At 37.9% G+C, this 23,164-nt stretch overlaps 1 protein-coding gene and 2 pseudogenes across 1 annotated transcript; 2 read left to right on the forward strand and 1 right to left on the reverse strand.

Moving 5' to 3' along the window:
• Nucleotides 1-3,823: 3,823 nt before the first annotated feature.
• LOC133056379 (olfactory receptor 4C11-like) lies at nt 3,824-4,737 on the forward strand (annotated as a pseudogene).
• Nucleotides 4,738-14,553: 9,816 nt separating this feature from the next.
• LOC133056388 (olfactory receptor 4C11-like) lies at nt 14,554-15,468 on the forward strand. The gene has a single exon (XM_061141655.1). It carries the CDS (start codon nt 14,554-14,556, stop codon nt 15,466-15,468), a length of 915 nt encoding a protein of 304 aa, XP_060997638.1.
• A 5,193-nt stretch (nt 15,469-20,661) lies between these two features.
• LOC133056395 (olfactory receptor 4C6-like) lies at nt 20,662-21,590 on the reverse strand (annotated as a pseudogene).
• Between the last annotated feature and the right edge of the window lie 1,574 nt (nt 21,591-23,164).

Consider the following 23,164-nt stretch of genomic DNA (forward strand, 5'->3'; position numbering starts at 1 on the left):
GGCAAAAAAAAAAAAAAAAGTGTAGGTCAAATGAAATAACACAAGGAAAAACTTGTTTGAAAGACAAGATTATGGAACAAGAATATTTTATCCTGAATTATCTTATTCATTCATACATATATATATATATATACATATATATGTATATATATATATATATATATATGGAACATAGGAGATAGAGGCATGTGTTTATTTAATTTAGGAAGAATGGAAAAATTTTGGTACCAAATATATTTGAATTAGTTGACATTTGAGTAGGGAAAAGGAAAATGTAAGGATCAAGGAAGTAAAAAGACCTTCTGTCATCATGATGGCCTCCTAAATCAAAGAGGCAGGGTAATCCAGAAAAGTTTGGAGATAATGGTTGAATTCAATAATAAAGTCTTCAGGTAGTATTGGTTTGACCTAAGGCATACATCTTGTCAATGATGCTTTCCTGTTTTTATGTCTCCAAATCTTCTCTTCACTTACTTAAAATAAAATAGAATTACTTGAACTGGATTTCATGGTTGTCTGTTACCTACCCAAAATTTATCTCTTAAAACTTTTGGATTTAGTGAGAGTGTAGTTTTTAATGAAGGGGGCATCTGTTTTTCCTGAAGTAATGCATGTTCCCTTTCTAAAAGTATTTAGTCACTCTTCTGTCCTAACTGCTCCTCTTTTCATAGCAAAGGGCTCCCTCTTTTTTGTTTTTATCCCCTACTGGAAACCTAATGTATTAAAATTAAATAATCATTGATTTACTTTCTTTTTTTAATAATCATCAGAGAAAATTGAAACACCCAATCAGAGTTTGAAATTATTGTGATATTTCTAATTTTTCACAGTGAACTAATATTATTTTAGCTCAACTGCAAGGAAAACCTAATTGTATTTAGATGTGTAACTTTACTAGAGTTAAATAGTTTGACTTACTGATATTAATATATTTATCTTACTTAGGGAAACCCTTTATAAACTTTTTGAATATTTAGTTTTCAGAGAACCTTGTTGGAAATTGCAGCTTAATTCAATTAAAGCCATAATTTCACTTATTCCCCATGTTTAAACCTTTAACAACAAATCAATTTATTTTCTAGGATCTTTCTGATATGGAAAGATCATATCACAGAGTTTTGTGTAGTTTTCAATGATTAAGAATCTTACATGGAGAAATGGTATCCCTCCAATGTCATTGTGAGGAGGTGGAGGACATCTTTTCATGCCCTGTAAATTGACTCCAGATATGATGAGTAGGTTCTCAGTACACATTTGATGACTGACTTGATGGTGTTATTGAATCACTAAAGAATTGATGATTAATCAGAAAAAGGAAGTGTACATCAAAATTCATGTTACAATTTGTTTCATTTGACATTAAATTTTAAAGGCATGATTCACTAAAATGGAAACAGGAGTGTAAAACTGATAGAGTTTATTGCATAATGTTGAAAAAAAGAGCTCAAAACTTAAAGATATAAAAAATTAGACAAAGCATACAAAATTCAAAACAAATAGAAGAAATTAAAATATACAAAAATGTTATACTGTATTGCTAATCAAAATATATATTTCATGATGTTAATTATGTTAACTAAGCAAATATAATAGTGCCTCAAGTTAAGTTTTTATTTATAATTTGTGTCATATTGTTATAGTTTTGGAAACAATGGAAAATGATCTAATTTGTATATAAAATATTTCACACATACATTTGTGTGTATATACATACATATATATCTGAAAACCCAGCAGAATGTGTAAGGAACAAACTTTTACTTCTGGTTTATGGGCTCTGCTGGTGTCTCAGATGGTAAAGAATCTGCCTGCAATGCAAGAGACCTGGGTTTGATCCCTGGGTCGGAAAGATACCCTGGAGAAGGGAGTGGCAGCCCACTCCAGTATTCTTGCCTAGAGTATCCCATGGACAATGGAACCTGGTGGGGTTCATGGGGTCACAAAGACTCTGGCAGGACTAGTGACTAACACTACCATAGGATTGGTTAAGTATGAATTTTTGAAGGTCACTTACTTTTCTCATCCTGTAATACCCTGAAAGCTCCAGAAACTTTATTATGCAGATGTATCCATACAGTAATTAATTTTCTAATAAATATTGAATCAACCAAATTGAAAGATTATTTGAGAATAGTGTCAATAATTATGGGCTTCCCTGGTGGCTCAGTGGTAGAATATGCTTGCAATGCAGGAGATGTGGGCTCGATTCCTGGGTCAGAAAGATCCCCTGGAGAAGGAAATGGCCACCCATTCCAGTATTCTTGCCTGGAAAATCCCATAGACAGAGGTGCCTGGTGGGCTACAGTCCATGTGATTATAAGAGTTGGACATTGACTTAAAATAGTGATATTTATATTATGAATCTCCTGGGCATATATTTGATGAAACTATTAAAATAAGCACAAGCTATATGAGAAGAGCTTATTAAAAATATTTTAATTAAGATGAAAATTTGGAAAAACAAAGAATAAATGGTAGAATTTATATTTCAAGATTTGTAAGATTTTGATATGTTAATTTTGGGCCCCCCTGGTGGCTCGGCTGGTAAAGAATCTGTCTGCAATGAAGGAGGCCTGCCTGGGCTGATGTCTGGGCTGGGAAGATGCCCTGGAGGAAGGAATGGTAACACTCGCCAGTATTCTTGCCTGGAGAACACTGTGGACAGAGGAGCCTGGTGGAGTCCACGGTGCCACAAAGAGTCAAGCATCACTGAGTGACTGACATCCTGTTTGTTTATAACTGCTAAGTAGATAATTACACTACAAATACAGTTTAACTACATAGCAAAGGCTTTTAAAACAGGAAAATCATAAAATATAATAACATGATTGAAATTATATAGATATATGCATATAAGGAAAAGTAAAGGAGAGCAAGGAGATGTATTTTTATGTTGAATTTCTGAAATACATTATTAAACTTACATTAAAGTGATAAAAATGGAAAGAATGTAATCTTCTAGATGACAGTGGTAGGAGAATCAGATATGAAGGAGGATAGTACACAGGTTACAGAAAAATAGGAAGTGAAATAACAGGTTGGAGCCACAGAATTTGAAATTTATTAGCATGCATCTAATGTATGTAATGGTTTATATCAAATGTATAGCAATTTCAAAATTGTTGCTAGCCTAAATGATTTGTTCAAATATCTCATGTACCCTAACCAGCAATGAAGGTAAAGTTATAGCTGCAATGAACCTAAAGATGGAAAAATAAGTTTTTTTCTTAAGTATAACCCAACAAAGATACTGAAGAGATCAGGAACAATGGGTACAAGCTGTTGTTCAAATAAACAAATGTATTCACTCAGGAGAGAATCTCCAAATGTATTATTTCTAAATTATATAAGGATATTATTATCAGTAATTGATGTGCATACATGTTATATGCACATATATGTATCATATGCATATGCTTAATAATGTATCTCTTATAGTCTCTATCATATAAAGAAAGAGCCTCAAGACATTAAAATGATTTTATCAAGATCATAAAGCAAATTCACTAGTTCTCAGACCATGGCAGAGTGCCCTCAATCACTTGAGGGCTTTTTCCCCCACAAAAAAATCTTGGCAACCCATAAGAAGACCTCGAATCAATGCCAATGTTTAAAGCATGTCAACATTAAAAAAAAAATCCTGAGTGGGTATAGTCTATGAAAACTTTGAGAAACACTAAATTATACGTTTGATGAAATTAGAACTCTAAAAGTTGCAATTCTGGATGCAAATAAACTGCTATTGCCAAGACATCATTTCTCCAACTCTTTTTTTGCAGATGAACCACTTTTCAGCTGTGTCTGTGCTATATTCACCATAACCATGGAAGAGAACAGCAGTGTGAACGAGTTCAGTCTGCTTGGGTTAACACAGGATCTACTGAAGGAGAAAGTAGTATCTGTTACCTTCTTATTTCTATACCTTGGGACTCTGTTGGCAAGCTTCCTAATTGTGATGACCGCACGATATGGCCAGACACTTCAGAGCCCCATGTACTTCTTCCTTTTCTACTTATCCTTTACTGATGCCTGTCTTTCAACAATCACTGCCCCTAGGCTAATTGTAGATTCTGTATCTGAGAAGAAAGCCATCTCCTACAATGAGTGCATGACCCAGATGTTTGCATTTCACTTCTTTGGGTGCATGGGAAACTTGGTACTTGTCCTCATGTCCTTTGATCGCTATGTGGCCATTTGCAAGCCCCGGCAGTACACAACCATCATGAGCCAGCGTGTCTGTGGCACACTGGTGAGACTGGCCTGGATGGGGTCTTGTATCCATTCTTCAGCACAGGTTCTCTTGGTTTTGAGATTACCCTTCTGTGGCTCCAATGTCATTGATCACTATTTCTGTGATATGCAACCTTTGTTGAAACTTGCCTGTGTGGATACTTATGTCATCAACCTACTCATAGTGTTTAACAGCAGGGCCATGTGCATTGTGAGTTTCATATGCTGCTAATCTCCTATGTTTTCATCTTACGTTCTCTGAGTAACTGTAGCACAGAAGGAAGGAGGAGAGCCCTTTCCACATGCAGCTCCCACGTTATTGCTATTGTCTTATTCTTTGTACCATGTATATACATATATGCTCGCCCTCTAACTGTATTTCCAGTGGACAAGATGGTGGCTGCATTTTGCACTATTTTGACACCTTTACTCAGCCTTCTGATTTACACTCTGAGGAATGCAGAAGTCAAACAGGCCATGAGAAAGTTATGGTGCAACAAAGTCTGACTCGAGATGACAAAGAACAGAAGAAGCCAACTGCTAATTCTGTCAGAGTTTAAGTATAATTGGACTGATGGAAAAGAGAAAATGTTCTCATTCTATTGTAGACAGTATAAATGTGTTCCAGTGGGCCATTTAGGGAAATAGGCAGAATGAGCACCCGGCAAAATCTGTATTATTTTAACCAATGTCTCAGAGAGACAACATAAAGTTCCATCATCTTTGTGGGGGCACAAGCCCATTTCTCATGTCTGCTGTCTGCTTTGATGTTTCTGCTCGTGAACCACATACTGTTCTTTCTGTAGGTTTAACTTCTGGTTTTGTACACTATTATTTTTTTTTTCTTATCCAGGTTTAATATTTGCCCCTGATTTCTATCATCCATTTTGTTGGTAAATAAGGTCTGGGAGTACTATGTCTGTATCATATACTTTCTGGCCAAGAGTCAATAGCATAACATCACTCCTAGAAACCTATGCTCCCCAAGGAGCATAAGTATCAGCTAGTCAAGCCTCTCTATTTGGGGCTTGTCTCCCCTTTGTAATACTCTGAAAAATTAGCTCTTTCTTTGCCTGCATATGTATAGGGAAATAATGTATCACTTCCTATTCAAATCAGGCAATTCTAGTTATAACAAAGATATTCACTGTATTGATACATAATTTCTCTGTATATACATTAATATGTTTTGTTCATCATGTTGATTATTACTTTCATATTTCTTAGCTTTTTATACATATCTGTTTTTGTAGTTTAAGTTCATGGACACTTTCCTAATCTTTGGTTACTTCTGAATGGATGACCATTTTATAAAGCTGTTAGAGTTATATTATAAAAACTAAGATCTCACAGATGAGATCATACATATGAAAAAGGCAATAATTGACAAATAAAATAAAAATAATGTCATAATGTGTGTGTGTGTGCTCAGTCGCTCAGTCGTATCTGATTGTTTTGAGACCCCACGGACTGTACCCTGCCAGGGTCTTCTGTCCTTGTGAATCTCCAGGCAAGAATATTGGAATGAGTTGCCATTTCCTTATTTAGGAGATGCTCCTGACCCAGTGATGAAACCTGCATTTCTTGCATCCCCTGCATTGGCAGGCAGATTCTGTGCCACCTGGGAAGCTCATATTTTTCATGCATCTCACTAAATTTGCATTCTTGTTTGAGTAATGTTAACTAATGAGTATCAACAGTAGGAGCCAGCCCACAAGGAAACAGACATTGAGTCTATCTCTGAGAATAAATATAATCAAGACTATTTTGCTATAGTTGAAACTCCAATACTTGGGACACCTGATGTGAAGAACTGATTCATTGGAAAAGACCCTGATGCTGGGAAAGATTGAAGGCAGGAGAAGAAGGGGACAACAAAGATGAGATGGTTGGGTGGCATCACTGGCTCAATGGACATGAGTTTGAGCAAGATCTGGGAGTTGGTGATGGACAGGAAGACTGGCATGCTGCAATCCATGGGGTCACGAAGAGTCGGACATGACTGAGCGACTGCATGACTGATTTCCCTATAGATCTGAAAACTGGACTGTAAACTGTGGCAGATGAACTCATATGATGCCACTTTGAGATGTTCTGCATGAGCGTGTCTCTTTGGGAATCTCAGCACTCATGGACCTTCAGACTCTGACAATCAAAGTGTGGAAGATCTGATTATATTCTCTTCTGTTAACAACTTTTTATGGTTAAAGATAGTAACTGGTATTCTTGCTGTGATCATTTCTAAGGATCTTTGCAAGCTTGTTTTCTGTCTCTCAATTATTCTTCCTCTGGATATATTCATAGCTTATCCCCTCAGTACTTTTGATTTATTATTAAAATGCATCCTCTCAATGACTTTTCAGCTACTTAATAAAATTGCAACTCCCACCCAGTAACCTTCCATATCTCCTATTCCTCCATCTCTGCTTAATTTTTCTCCTTAGCACTTATCATTCTCTAACCTGTCATACAGTTTATTCATTTTATCTGCTGGTTATGATGGTAGGAATCTGTGTCTTAAAAATAATATTACATCTTCAGTGTCTAGAATAGCACCTGGCATAGTGGAAATGGCCAAGTACCTGTTGAGCTAACAAATAAATAATTGTAGAAACATATAAACCACCAGAGGCTAGAAAGTGGCACGGAATGGACTGCCTGTCTTACTTCAGAAGGAGCCGTGTTATAATACCGAATAATAAAGAGCGGAAGGAAAAGTAAAGAACATAATTATGAAGAGAAGACACACAGAAAGTCGTAATCTGGTCCTTTGAATAGAAGAACAAAATTAATATTCTCCTGTCATGTGGTGGCATTTACATGAGTGTATATAGTTGTCATAAGTTATTACTGTATGTTTAAAATGATGCAGTCTATTATATGTAAATCATGCTTTAAGAAGTTCATTTAAATATAAAAGTATGTAAAAACATTTTTCTTTCCATTTTTCTCTTCTCCCTTTATCTAGTGACTGATCTCAAAATGCTATAGGGTTTATAGAAATTTAAATTAGTAGTTTTCATTGTCATTAGTTATGTTTCACTGGTATCATCAGGATTTATATAATAATTAATATATCTAACAGTAACAGTTTCTAAAATACAAAACTAGGAGAAATTAAGAAACTTGCTTAAAGCCACAGAAACATAAGTCATGAAGCTAGAATTCTATTAGATCAGATCTATCTGAACCTTTACCTACACTCAGAGCTTCTTCTGTCATTGGGAAAAATTTGACTTAAAAGAGTCTTTGGTAACTTTTTGCAGTCTATACCTCCATATGACTTTGAAAGTGTGTTTTCTCCCTTGGAGTAGGGTACATGAGTGGAGCTCTTGGCAACTGAAATGGAAGGTATCCCATTCATTAGGACAGAGTAGGAGGAGAGGAGGGCTCCCTGGGCAGAATCTCCCATTTGACAATCTTGTCTGGGATTAATTAGCTTCATGGTTTGCTGTGATTCTGGATTAACTGAACTAAATAGCTCATTTAACAAGTCTTTGAGGGTTGGGTGGGAAGGGTGAAGACATTTTACCTTCAAAGCCTCGGCAAAGAACTTTTCATTAAGTCCCTATAAATATCTGTTGGAGGAAGAGGAAATGTTTAATTTACATGCTCTGCCAGGGAATGATTTGGGGTTATTGGATCTGGCTATTTAGAGATAGTTTTATCACAGACTAGTGGGAATATTTCCTATTTATTCTAGAAATTTATAAGAGCAGAGTAAGCAACTTTCTGCCAGTATTACAGACCCTTCTGAAGAGTCTAACTCAGGCCTTCTAGGAAGGGTTGGTATTTATGGAGTATCTTCTCTCCCCATAGGTCCTGGGATGGAAAGCAGAGTGGATCTATTTGGAGTACAATGTACATGTTGCAAATACTGAGCATGATTCATCTTCATAGTAAATCAGAATTGAAGGAGCAAGAGCTCATAGCTCTATCCTTTTTTTTTTATTTCCACAAAGAGAAAAGGTAAGTTTTCAAGCCCAACTGAACAATTTCCTTTTTCTTGCCTCCCATTCAAGACTGGCTTTTAGGTCAGCTGCCTCTACCCAGTTCTGTCTCCTGAGAAACCTCAAGTTCAGGAAACACATTTCTCTTGGAGATGACAGGGCTCTGATATTTGGGGGAGCCTCTTCTTTCATTGGTCTCTGCTAAAGCAACACTGGCTCAGGCCCAATTCTTATCCATAAAGGGGAGATACTGAAGGGAGCAGAGGCACAGTATTCTATGCCTCTCATTTACAGAGCATAGGGGTAGGAGAAGGACAAGGGCGCAGATGAATGATGTGCAGTGGGTATGCACTGATACTGGTGATGTTGTGATACTTGTTGTCCTAATTATTACACTAACATTTTCTGTCCAGGACACACCATCACCCCTACTTACAGCCCCAAATTGCATTCTTTTTCTGGGATTGGAGTAAGGGACAATATGAGGACTGGAAAAGAGAAAAATAAACTTTCTAGTGAAACCCTGGGATAAGCTACTTTTTATCCCTAACATGGGTCTTTGCTCACCCTTGTCTAGTGAGATTTGCCCTGTTTCATCCCCTGATTATTCTTATTTTTCTGGCTCTTTCCCACAGTCAAATTTTCCCCTTTTGCTCTGGTTTCTCCCACCATTTTTTAATCTCTCTATCCCTTAATCCTTACTATTATTTTTCAGATATACATCTAAAATGCTGATCTCTTTGTTTGACCCATCAGGAAGTTTGCACTCATTTACTAGTCAGGACATGCACTGAACATGTCAGAGGTTTACTTCTTTACCTGCTTAGGATTTTCTGGCTTTATGCTGGCTCCTCCTGGATGGCTGGAGACTGATATTTTATGTAACTGTGTGGAGCAGAGTGTTAGCAAGAATTGCCATGGAGCACAAATGCTTCAGTTCCAGTCCAGGTTCCTCTCTGACTATTCTTTGCTAAATCCTGCCTCCCAGCTTAACTTGAAGTAAACAAAATAGAATAGTATGAACGTGCCTCTGTATGACAGTTTCTAGGCCCATCCACATCTCTGCAAATGGCACAGTTTTGATCCTTTTATGGCTGAGTAATATTCCATTGTGTATATGTGCCACATCTTATTTGTCCATTCCTCTGTTGATGGAGAGTGCTTCTGTGTCCTGACTACGGTAAAAAGTGCCACAATACACATTGAGGTGCATGTATCTTTTGGAATTATGGTTTTCTCATATAGCAGAAAATAATACAACATTGTAAAACATCTCTGCTCCAGTAAAAAGTAAAAAAAAACCAACACATGAACTTGCCTTATGAGATGGTAAAATCAAATGAACAAAAAATATTAAAGCATATCTGAAAAGATTGCATAATTCAGTAAATACAGTCCACACACACACACACACACACACACACGCAAGCATGCCCTTTAAAATGGATAGCTATTAGCAAGCACGTGATTTGACAGAGCCAGGCTGGGCTGCTGCACGCAGAAGCAGAAGCACTGAGATAGAGGACTCTGAGAGCCACAGTGAGTATCTCAGTCATTGTTCTTGAAAACCATAGTAATCACTTTACTGCATTTATGAGGTGTTATGTCTCTAAAATGTTCCCTTTCCCTTTTCTTTCTTTTTTCCTTTGGCCTTGTCTAATGGCATGCAGGATCTTAGTTCCCTGACCAGGGACTGAACCTGTGCCTCCTGCACCAGATGCATGGAGTCTTAACCACTAGATGGCCGTTTGTTATACTGATGCTTATGAAATATCAGCCCGACTTTATGGTATGTAGGAGCTAATAGTTCTTACAATCAAAACACACAGAGAGATCTCACTCAAAGTGTTACTTTTCATCCACTAAATTTTTGTGTGAGACATTTTATTTAGAATTGAGTGAAAATTAAGTACTCTGTGAAAAGACTTAATATGTTCCATGTTTTAGAAATATAAAAATGATCATGTTTTAGGGCAGTGAACATATTCTCTATAATATTATAGCAATAGATACACATCATTGCACATTTATTCAAATCCATAGAATGTACACCACCAAGGGTGAGCCCTGTGCTAAATGATGGACTTCAGGTGATTGCAATGTGTCCGTGTAGCTTCAGCAGTATAACAAACGCACCACTCTGGTGGGATAGGCGATAATGGGGTGGAGGTTATACATGTGTTGGGGCAGGGACTATATGGGAAATCTCTGAACCTTTCTCTTAATTTTATTGTGAACCTAAAACTGCTATAAAAGATAAAGCCTTAAAATGATAACAATGACAGCACATGATCCTATAAATATAAAAAAGATATATTTAATTTTGTTGTTTTGCATGAGACTAATCAAAAAGGAGCATTTAAGATCCCTCTCTAACAAGTGAAAGTCGCTCAGTCATGTCCGACTCTGTGCAACCCATGGACTATACAGTCCATGGAATTCTCCAGGCCAGAATACTGGAGTGGGTAGCTATTCCCTTCTCCAGGGAAGGAAGTAAGAAATCCAAAGTCACCAACCAATCATATCTGGGGTCACTGAGGGTCCAGACTTCATTTCACTGGGACCACAGTGGATCAACTTGTATGCCTCTCACTTAGTTTCTTAGTGTAGGGAATAGAAAGACATATCTCCCCTGGAAGCTGCATATCTTCAAGAAGGTAGACATTTCATTGCAGATGAGCTTAAACTCCAATTGGATTTTTTTTTTTAATGACAATTTTGTTAAACAACTTAGTTATTTCTGTTCTTAGATAATGAATAAATCATAATAAAAGCTGTTCACATCTTTTTAAGCCTCTACTTTTTATATATTCCTAAAAAAACATACTCAAACAATACACTCTTGCTTTCATGGCCTTTGGCTAGGTAGAAAACCTAGTTTTCGAAGCTTTTCTACTATGACTTTGCTGTTGTTCAGGCGCTATGTCATGTCTGACTCTTTGCCACTCCATGGACTTCAGCATATCAGGCTTCTCTTCCCTCCATGACCTCCTGGACTTTGTTCAAATTCATGTCCATTAAGTCGGTGATGCTATCTAACCATCTTGTTCTCTTCCACATCTTCTCTTTTTGCCTTCAGTATTTCCCAGCATCAGAATAATCCAACTAAAATAGAAGTTTTGGTTTTATTTTCTTTTTATTTGCTTGATAAAGCATTTGCCTTATCATGTCCATTTGGAGAAGGCAATGGCAACCCACTCCAGTACTCTTGCCTGGAAAATCCCATGGACGGAGGAACCTGGTAGGTTACAGTTCATGAGGTCATGAAAAGTTGGACACAACTGAGCGACTTCACTTTCACTTTTCACTTTCAAGTATTGGAGAAGGGAACAGCAGCCCACTCCAGTGTTCTTGCCTGGAGAATCCCAGGGACGGGGGAGCCTGGTGGGCTGCCATCTATGGGGTCGCACAGAGCTGGACATGACTGAACGACTGAAGTGACTTAGCAGCAGCAGTATCATGTCCATTAAAATATTGCTTTCCTCTCTCCTTCCAAAGCCCTCACTCCTCTGAATTCTATCTCTGGATTCTAGACTTTTTCACATCCAAGGGCCTATGTTCCTTCTACTTTTCTCTTATCAGGGGCCCATATTACTGAATGTGTTGTGTACTTTTGTTTATTTATATTTAAGTACATATTATAATTTCTGAAAGCATCATTCCTAACTTCTGGTCACCATGAGAAAACTGGTGTGATACACAGTGCTGTTATGATTTCAGCTACTTAGAAAGGGAACTTAATGTTTAAAACAGTTGTGCAGTTGTTTTATAGGTAAATAAAAATTTGGAATTGGTATCTTTGAAAAATGAAAAATCCCTCTTGGAAAGCTAACACTCATAATCATAATGGAAGTAACCACTGCACTTGAAGGTACCACATACCTGCATCTTCCATATGTTTTGCACATCCTGAATTATCCAACCTTCATAGCAATCTTGAAAGGTAGATTGCTTTATCACATATTTTCACAGCTGGAGAAAATGAAATGCATAGAATCAAGGAATTTGTTAAATATTACACCCTCATAGGCAGCAGGTTGAGTGTGAATCTAGGCAGTGTGGCCTCAGATTCTATGCTAACTCACCTCTCAGACCTAATTTAAAACCTGACTTTCTTCAGTTAAGTTCATCTCTTTAAAAAATTCTGAATTTTTCACTGACCAATGTACTCTTTAGGAATTTGTACTTTTCTCTCTGCAGATGGTTTCTACTCTTATAACACCAATCATATGATGACTTACATAATTAGTGATCTTATCTCCAAGTACCTTAAAACTCATATTAAACTTTTAGGAACAGGGAGGATGTTTTCCACATTCCTCACAATAACTCCAAACAATTTCAATTCAGTATTTAAAGTGAAAGATAATTATGGAATTATGGAAGGTGAGTGGATACTGTATTACTATTTTAAAGTTTTTTCAAAATATAGACTACATTAAAATGGGAAAATTGACAGCTTGTATTTTATAAAAAAGAACAAGGTCACAGAAGAAGAAAAGAAGCAAAGTCATAAAAGTGCAAGTAGCAGAGACTGAGACTTACGTAGTTCTCGCTTACTATGAGCCACATCCTTCTTCATTTTAACTGCATAGTAACCGTAATTACCTCTAGTAAACTAGTAAGTAGCAGAGACTGAGACTTACATGGTTCTCGCTTACTATGAGCCACATCCTTCTTCATTTTAACTGCACAGTAACCATAATTATGTCTAGTAAACTAGTAAGTAGCAGAGACTGAGACTTACGTAGTTCTCGCTTACTATGAGCCACATCCTTCTTCATTTTAACTGCACAGTAACCATAATTATGTCTAGTAAACTAGTAAGTAGCAGAGACTGAGACTTACAGAGTTCTCGCTTACTATGAGCCACATCCTTCTTCATTTTAACTGCATAGTAACCATAATTACCTCTAGTAAACTAATAACTAGTTTACTAACAAATAGTAAATAGTGAATCTGGGACTTGAACCCAGACAAACTGACTCCATCAACTGTATTCTTTACTAAGAAACATCATTTTGCTCGATTAATATTGATTGTAAATAAAATACCAAAATTACAAAATATAAGACAACAAAAGATAGAAGATACTCAGGACCATATGTTTTCATAAAGATGTGGTAAAAAATAAAATGTGGCTTGTAATATAATTTAATATACATGTAATAAAAAGATATTTTTGCTAACCAAGTGAAATAATACAATAAGTTTTCTTTGCTTGCATGTGCATTGATTTTTCTGCAATATTCTAAAGTTTTATATACCATTATATCATTAAGTCAATAATTAAACTACATAAATTATTGTGAAATTTCACATATTAAAGTGAAAATTGTTATAATAATTCTAAGTGAAAGTCAGAAACTACAATGATGACTTCATTCAAACTATATATGATATTAACAAATATCTGAAATAGAAAAATTGTATTACTGTATATTGGAATCACAGGATTTTTTTCAAACAATATTTTTAGCAAAATACTCTGGAAAATTTAGAGTAAAGAGAGACTTGTGTAAGTAAGATCATATGTTAGATTATACACATATTGGAAATTTTACAAGTCAAATCCATAGGCAGAAAGGCTTAGTACTTTAATGGGGTAAGTTCAGGAGTATAGTTGAGAGGGTAAATAATAGTTTCCCAAATTATAGAAATCTTAGTGTATTATCCACGCATTTGTTGTATTATGACCATCAGTGAAGCTGACATCTTGAACACAAGAAGCATAGGTAAAAATTGTCAAAGCATACTTCAACCAAGACTCCAATAGAGTCAGGTATAATAGACACAAAAATGAACCAAACTAAGAATGGTTTCTTCAGCAGGGCCTCTAATAGTGTTAGCACTTAATATTGAAATAGTGCTATTTAGATTTTAAAGAACATAGAAAAGATATATAATGCCTGGAATATACCTGTGTATATTGATGTCTTTGTGGATACAAAACCGGCTTTAAATTTTCAGGAAAACTCAGAATAAGATATGGCAAGTATTTGCACCCCATTTCTTGTCTGAAGGTTAAATTTCAAAGTGCTAAAGTCATTTGTCCAAGGAAAGTACTAGTTCTGGAGTTCATGATCTTGGTTGGAATAAAAAATTTTAAAGGCCATTCATTCTGTATTCTCAAAATGCAAAAACTTTGATCCAAGGCTGCTAACTTCTGAATCATAGATAGATCTGGGAGGGATTAGAACATGTGCAGATTTCCAGAGATTCAGATCGGATTAAAGGCATTTGGAAAAAACAGAGCATGCAGCAGAAACTAGGACTTCAGAATTCAGTCCACTTATCTTCCCGAGATGTCTGTTCTTTTCTTCTTTCTGCAGATTAAACCTTTGTCACCTAGATCTTGTCTACAGTCATTACCATGTCAGTGAATAAGAGTGTGACTGAATTCATTCTGTTTGGCTTGACACAGGATGTGGAAAAGCAGAAAGTGATATTTGGAGTCTTCTTGATTTTATACCTTGCAACACTGTTGGGGGACTTTCTTATTGTGGTGACTATTAAGACAAGCAGGACACTTGGGAGTCCCATGTATTTCTTCCTATTCTATCTGTCCTTTGCTGATGCCTGCTTCTCTACAACCACAGCCCCCAGGTTAATTGTGGATGTCCTTTCTCAGGAGAAAGCCATTTCCTACAATGAGTGCATGACCCAGGTCTTTGCAGCCCATTTCTTTGGATGCATGGAGATCTTTGTGCTCATCCTCATGGCCTTTGATTGCTACATAGCAATCTGCAAACCCTTGCGATATACAACCATCAGGAGCCGGCACCTCTGTGGTGTACTGGTGATTCTAGCCTGGGTGGGGTCTTGTATTCACTCGTCAGCACAGATTTTCCTGGTTTTGAGGTTGCCCTTTTGTGGCCCCAATGTGATTGACCACTATTTCTGTGATTTGCAGCCCTTGTTGAAACTTGCCTGCATGGACATTTCTGTGATAAATTTGCTTGCTGTTTTTAACAGTGGGGCCATATGTATGGTGAGTTTCATAATCCTGTTTATCTCCTATGTTGTCATCTTACACTCCCTGAGAAACCACAGCACAGAAGGAAGGCGAAAAGCCCTTTCTACATGCACCTCCCACTTCATTGTGGTTGTCATATTTTTTGGCCCATGTATATTCATATACACACGCCCACCAACCACATTTCCAATGGACAAGATGGTGGCTGTGTTTTATACAATTGGGACACCCTTACTTAATCCGCTGATCTATACACTACGGAATGAAGAAGTGAAAAATGCCATGAAAATGTTATGGTGTAGCAAAGCATGACTTCACTTGATAAGTGTATATAGAGGAATCCTTGTGTATATTTCCTTAAAGATTTAGTTCTGCTTTATGGACAGAAGAGATAGCATATTTTTGTCAGAAGCAAGAGTAGAGAAATACAAGGATATAAAGACAGAGATACACAGTATCCTTATTCTGAGAGGCTTGCATTAGAAACTAAAACCCATAACAATTTTGAACAACCTCTGATGACTCTTACTTTAATTCTATCCACATCAGGCAATATTCACATGATAATTTAGTTTCTTGCACAAATATTTCTTCAGAGAGAAGAGGACTGACAGAATGTGTGTGTGTGTGTGTATGTGTGCACATTGATTCTTTTTCTAAATTTTATTTTAGTTCTTATGAAGGTGGTCATAAGAGCTTATCCATAGGGGACTGGAACTCTACAGAATCACAGTTTCTGTCTTGACAACCTAACGGTTAGAGAAGATTCTCTGAGAAAATGCTACTCTGGAAATCAGTGCCTGAATCCACCTCACTAGTGTATCTACACTGATGACCCTCAAACTCCTATAAAAGCTGGAACTATCAGTGAAAACCTAGACTGTCCCTGAAAAACCTCTTAAAATATCATGAATAGTTAAGAAGATGAAGGGTCTTATATTTGGCTTAATAAGACATAACAGCCAGTCAATCAATTGCCCTTCAGAGTCTTTCACATTGCTCTTCATAAAGGAGAGGGAAGAGGAAATAAGAGTTTGGCAGCATGAATGTGCAGAAGGGAGGGTAAAGGGCAGGAGGGAGGACAGAAAAGGTGCTTTATAAAGAGGACAAGTGAAAGGAAGTGGTCGTTTTATCCAAGTAGGAGAGAAGGCGCTTCATCTTCCTTATACTTTGAGAATCACTTTTGGGAATATGAACATTTGCAGGAAATAATGAAGTTTCAGGCTCTTCCCATACCATTAAGTTTTCTTTGTTATATTCATTTGTGTACAGGAAAGAAGCATTTTTGTTCTTTTGCTTCCCCAAAACATCTGAAACTTCAAGTTTCAGGATTCTGGGAAGAACCTGAAGTTGAAAGCTTAGCACTTCTCAAAATTGGATCTTTTATTTTATATATGATTATTGAAAAACTGTGTATTTGAAGATAGCTTAATATATAAATAATGTTCACTCACCACTCCCACTACCACAACCACTATATAATCTCATGATTAAGTACTGTCATGCTATTTTAGAACCTGAGCTTATAATTCTAATTCAAATTGGCACCAAGAGTATTATTTTGTGATATTTAAGTATCATTTAATACTCAAGTACTTAAGTATTGCTTTAAGGGAAGCATTTCTGTCAAATGAAGACAAAATGTTAGTATGTTGCACCTAAGATCCCAAATAGCTCTAATATAAAAAGTAGTGACAGGAAAAAAAACATCTAAGAACAAAAACGACATCTTGTGTATACGTACCATGAAAGACGGTAACGCTAACCCTGTATGCAAAACAGGAAAAGAGACACAGATGCACAGAACAGACTTTCGGACTCTGTGGGAGAAGGCGAGGGTGGGATGTTTCGAGAGAACAGCATCGAAACATGTATATTATCTAGGGTGAAACAGATCACCAGCCCAGGCTGGATGCACGAGACAAGTGCTCGGGCCTGGTGCACTGGGAAGACCCAGAGGAATCAGGTGGAGAGGGAGGTGGGAGGGGGGATCGGGAGGAGGAATACATGTAACTCCATGGCTGACTCATCTCAATGTATGACAAAAACCACTACAATATTGTAAAGTAATTAGCCTCCAACTAATAAAAATAAATGAAAAAAATGACATCTGTCAGAGCCTTTAATACCATATTCACAAATTGTAAACTTGCTATACACTCCCTCCAAATAAACACCCCCCATTTTTCTACTTTTATGTCTGAAGTTCTGCTTTTAAAGCATTTCCATTTGATCCTATGCTGTGTTATGCTTAGTTGTTCAGTCATGTCTGACTCTTTGCATGGACTCCAGGCTCCTCGGTCCATGGGTATTTTCTAAGCAAGAATACTGGAGAGGGCTGCCATGCCCTCCTCCAGGGGACACCCCCAACCTAAGGATTGAAGCCAGGACTCCTGCACTGCAGGCTGATTCTTTACCAGCTGAGCCCCTAGGGAAGTCCAAGAATACTGGAGTGGGTAGCTTATCCCTTCTCCAGGGGATCTTCCCAACCCAGGGACTGAACTGGGGTCTCCTGAATCGCAGGCAGATTCCTTACCAGCTGAGTCACCCCCTTCTCGTCCTGCCCTCAGTTTTTTCCCAGCATCAAGGCCTTTCCTATGAGTCAGCTTCTTGCATCAGGTGGTCAAAGTATTGGAGCTTCAGCTTCAGCATCAGTCCTTCCAATGAATATTCAGGACTGATTTCCTTTAGGATTGACTGGTTTGATCTCTTTGCTATCCCAGGAATGCTCAAGAGTTTTCTCCCACACCAGAGTTCAAAAGCATCAAGTTTTTGGCACTCAATCTTTAAGGTCCAACTCTCACATCCATACATGACTACAAGATAAACCATAGCTTTGACTACAAAGACCTTCGTCATCAAAGTGACATCTCTGATTTTTAATACACTCTCTAGATTTGTCATAGGTTTCCTTCCAAGGAAAAAGCATCTTAATCTCATGGCTGTAGTCACCAACTGTAGTGATTTTGGAGCCCAAGAAAACAAAGTCTGTCACTGTTTCCATTTTTTCTCCATCTATTTTCCATGAAGTGATGGGACCTGATGCCATGATCTTCTTTTTTTCAATGTTGAGTTTTAAGAGAGCTTTTTCACTCTTTTCTTTCACTTTCAACAAGAGGCTCTTTAGTTCCTCTTTACTTCTCCCATTAGGGTGGTGTCATCTTAAGTAAACAAGACATAATCCAAATATAACTTTCATTCTTTTTTCTTGTTGTTTATTCAAATTTAATATATTGGGGAAATTATTTACCCATGCTTGAATAGAAACTCAGAAGTATCAGCATTGCATACATGATCTGAGTCTCTCATATATTTTTGATCTTGCTCCTGGCCTCTCTCTGCCTGGATCACTATGTTCCATTCATTCTGTTATTTTACATTTATTTCCTCAAAAACACCCTGATATTTCTTGAATTAGAGTGTTCTCTCTCTAGAATCTTTATCTCGCTAATCCTCACACGACTGTTTCCTTCTGGTCATTTTTGTAACTACTCAGCTCATTGGTATTAAAACATTAATATAGCTCATAACTTTTTTCTAATGTAATATCAACAGAATTCTAATCAGTTTAAAAGATGCATGCTAATAGAATCCTTTTCTGGCTGCCCAACATGAAGTACTTTCCATGAAATAATCACATCCTGCCATTTCCATTAACTCTATTATAAGGTTCACTTTCTGCCTTTTTGTTTCAGTTACTTTTAATTTTAGTGTTTGTTTCTTTTTATGCCTCAACCATCTGAATTTGGCTATTTGAAAAATATAAGCTCTTGTGTTTTATATTCATCCAACAGATATTTATTGAAAAATGAATCCATGGGAAGGATAAACAAAAACCCCTTCTGGGCTTTGTTAGTATCTCAGCGGGAAAGAATCCACCTACCAATGCAGGAGGCATGGGTTCCTGATCTGCGAAGGTCACACGTGCCACAGAGCAACCAAGCCCGGGTACCACAACTGTTGAGCCTGTGAACCGAATCTGTTGAAGCCCACAAGCTCTACGATCCATGCTCTACAACAGAAGAAGTCACCACAATGAGAATCCCATGCATAAGAACTAGAGAGTAGCCCCTGCTTGCTGCAACTAGAGAAAAACCCATGAGACAATGAAGACCAGCACAGTCAAAAATAAATAAAAATTAAAAAAAAAAAATCCCTTCCTGGAGACATGTCCAGTCTAGACCGGCATGGAATGTAATAAAAGTCAGAGCATAGTTATACAAAATAGACTTGCTTTTGGTCATTGTTACTAAGAAAATGAAAACACTGACATAGAGAACAATGGTGAGAGTATAAGAACCATTGAATAGAGTCACAGAGGAAGGCTCTCTAAAGTAATGACCCTTCATCTAGTACCAGAAGTTGGAGAGAAGTAGTCACCTCAGTAGGATGAAGGCTTGTTTTGAGAGAGAGAGAAGGAAAATCTTTCATGAATCTAAGAAGTGAAGAGAAGTGAAGTGAAATCACTCAGTTGTGTTGGACTCTTTGTAACCCCATGGACTGTAGCCTACCATGCTCCTCTGTCCATGGGATTTTCCAGGCAAGAGTACGGGAGTGGGTTGCCACTTTCTTCTCCAGAGGATCTTCCCGACCCAGGGATCGAACCCAGGTCTCCCACATTGTAGGCAGATGCTTTATTGACTCAGCCGCCAGGAAAGTTCTGAGGGCAAATGACAAATCTCAGGATGTCTGATGCACACCAAGGGGTTGGGTGAGGCACTCAAGATGTGATTAGAGATTTAGAGGAAGTAGAAAGATTAACCAGGAAATTCTAGTATGAGGCAAGGAGATTCCAAATAACCGATAAACAATAAATACAATGGTTCATTGAGATGTTAAAAATGTGTACACTGCACTTTCAAAAGTCACTAAGAACGAGTCCTAGAAAAACATCTAAATTTTATAACAAATTGTAGTTTTAAAAAGTTAATTTCTTCCAGAAAAAAATAAGCCATCAGAAAACATTCCTATTTAGAAGTGGTTCTGCTGAGAGATGGCTGTATTTTCTCATTACTGATAACGAAGTACTTGATAGTTTGTTATCCAGCTTTGTGATAGAACTATCAAAATCCAATTGGAATTATGTTAATGAAAATGAATTAAAAATAAAAATAATAAAAATAATAGCAAGAAATTTGGTGATTTTGCTTGGAATGAACTTTTCCATCAATTCTCCTTTCTCATGTTATTTCTTTTAAAATAATTGCATTTATTCACATTTTGATTTAAGCTGTTGAGATATTTTCTTGGACATTATGTAATTATAATTTAAAAATAAGTAGGAAAAATGAAAAAAGCTATGAAGGCAATAGGAAGCTAAAGAAGAACAGAAAGCAGAAAGATATCATAATCCTTAAACTGCAAACACTATCAATCAAAATCAGATTTATATTTTTAAGAAATCTCACTGGTTGTTAGTGGAGAATGGATAGTTTTGTTTCCCCCATGTTTCTGAAAGAACAAAGTTCTCTTTAATGGAAACACATGATATTCTTAGCATGACAGTCACTTGCCAACCAAACTCCCCAGTTTTATCCACAGTTTTCTCATGGCATTTTTCACCTCCATGTTCCTCAGGGTGTAGATCAAGGGATTTAACATGGGTGTGATGATGGAATCAGACTCGACCATCACCTTGTCTATGGGGTAGGTGGCCACAGGCTTGACATATAAAAACATACAAGGCACAGAAAACATGATGACCACAGTGAGGTGGGAGCCACAGGTGGAGAGGGCTTTATGCCACCCTTTGGAGTTGCAGGACTTCAGGGAGCAGAGGGTGACCACATAGGAGGTGACGAGGATGAGGAAGATGGCCACACACATCACCCCACCGTTGCGGATGACTAAGAGACCCACGGTGTGGGTGTCCACGCTGGCCAGTTTCAACAGGGGGAACAAATCTCATATAAAGTGATCTATTGTATTGGGACACAGAAGGGTATTTGACACATGAAGAGAAGCTGTACTATGGTGTGGATAAATCGCCCCCCCCCAGGCCCCCCCCAGCAACAGGCAGCATGCCTGAGGTCTCATGATGGACAAGTAGTGCAGGGGCTTACAGATGGCCACAGAGCAGTCACAGGTCATCACGGTGATGAGGAGGATGCCCACTCCACCAAACAAGTGCTCAGCGAAGAGCTGGGCCATGCAGCCTTCCAGGGAGATGGTAGTGGTCTCAGAGCAGGAGTCCACAGTCTTCTTGGGGGCAATGACGGAAGAGAAAGTGACATCCAAAAGGGACAGGAGGTAAGGAAAAAATACATGGGTGATCTCAGACTCTGACTCATAACCATGGTTACCACAATGAGGAGGTTTCCCAAAACGGTGGACACAGACATGATTAGAAAGACGACAGAGGGTATTTTCCGCAGCTCTGGATACCGCGTAATGCCCAAGAGAATGAATTCTGTCACATTGTTTTGATTTCCCATGTGTCAGCTGCTGATATGAGCTCCAGCTAAGAGTTAGAAGACCTGAAAAAGCAGCACATTATTTATAACTAGTGATTATTTGACTTCAAGTATTTCTGGGATCTCAGGGAACTTATGGGTTTTTTTTTATTGTTTTGTTTTTTGTGTCTTTTTTTCCCCCCATTTATTCATTATCCAGCATTTGGCGCTTAGTAACCTACTAAATGGACTTCAGTGGTGGCTCAGACGGTAAAGCGTCTGCCTACAATGCAGGAGACCTGGGTTCAATCCCTGGGTTGGGAAGATCTCCTGGAGAAGGAAATGGTTATCCACTCCAGTGTATATAATGAAAGAAGAGGTGGCAAGAGTACACAGAAGAACTGTACAAAAAAGATCTTCATGAGCCAGATAATCACAATGGTGTGATCACTCACCTAGAACCAGACTATCTGGAATGTGAAGTCAAGTGGGCCTTAGAAAGCACCACTATGAACAAAGCTAGTGGATGTGATGGAATTCCAGTTGAGCTATTTCAAATCCTGAAAGATGATGCTGTGAAACTGCTGCACTCAATATGCCAGCAAATTTGGAAAACTCAGCAGTGGCCACAGGACTGGAAAAGGTCAGTTTTCATTCCAATCCCTAAGAAAGGCAATCCCAAAGAATGCTCAAACTACTGCACAATTGCACTCATCTCACACGCTAGTAAAGTAATGCTCAAAATTCTCCAAGCCAGGCTTCAGCAATACGTGAACCAAGAACTTCCAGATGTTCAAGCTGGTTTTAGAAAAGGCAGAGGAACCAGAGATCAAATTGCCAATACCCGCTGGATCATCGAAAAAGCAAGGGAGTTCCAGAAAAACATCTATTTCTGCTTTACTGACTACACGAAAGCCTTTGACTGTGTGGATCACAATAAACTGTGGAAAATTCTGAAAGAGATGGGAATACCAGACCACTTCACCTGCCTCTTGAGAAACCTGTATGCAGCTCAGGAAGCAATAGTTAGAACTGGACATGGAACAACAGACTGGTTCCAAATAGGAAAAGGAGTACATCAAGGCTATATATTGTCACCCTGCCCATTTAACTTACATGCAGAGTACATCATGAGAAACGCTGGGCTGGAAGAAGCACAAGCTGGGATCAAGATTGCTGGGAGATATATCAATAACCTCAGATATGCAGATGACACCACCCTTATGGCAGAGAGTGAAGAGGAACTGGAAAACCTCTTGATGAAAGTGAAAGAGGAGAGTGAAAATGTTGGCTTAAAGCTCAACATTCAGAAAACTGAGATCACGGCATCTGGTCCCATCACCTCATGGGAAATAGATGGGGAGACAGTGGAAACAATGTCAGACTTCATTTTTTGGGGCTCCAAAATGACTGCGGATGGTGACTGCAGCCATGAAATTAAAAGATGCTTACTCCTTGGAAGGAAAGTTATGACCAACCTAGATAGCATATTAAAAAGCAGAGACATTACTTTGCCAGCAATGGTCCATCTGGTCAAGGCTATGGTTTTTACAGTGGTCATGTATGGATGTGAGAGTTAGACTGTGAAGAAAGCTGAGTGACGAAAAATTGATGCT

Source organism: Dama dama, chromosome 1 (assembly GCF_033118175.1).
Source record: "Dama dama isolate Ldn47 chromosome 1, ASM3311817v1, whole genome shotgun sequence".
In the NCBI taxonomy this organism is placed as follows: domain Eukaryota; kingdom Metazoa; phylum Chordata; class Mammalia; order Artiodactyla; family Cervidae; genus Dama; species Dama dama.

Coding starts and splice junctions, on each gene's coding strand:
- LOC133056388 (XM_061141655.1), top strand. CDS start 14,554: ATGTCAGTGAATAAGAGTGTGACTGAATTCATTCTGTTTGGCTTGACA.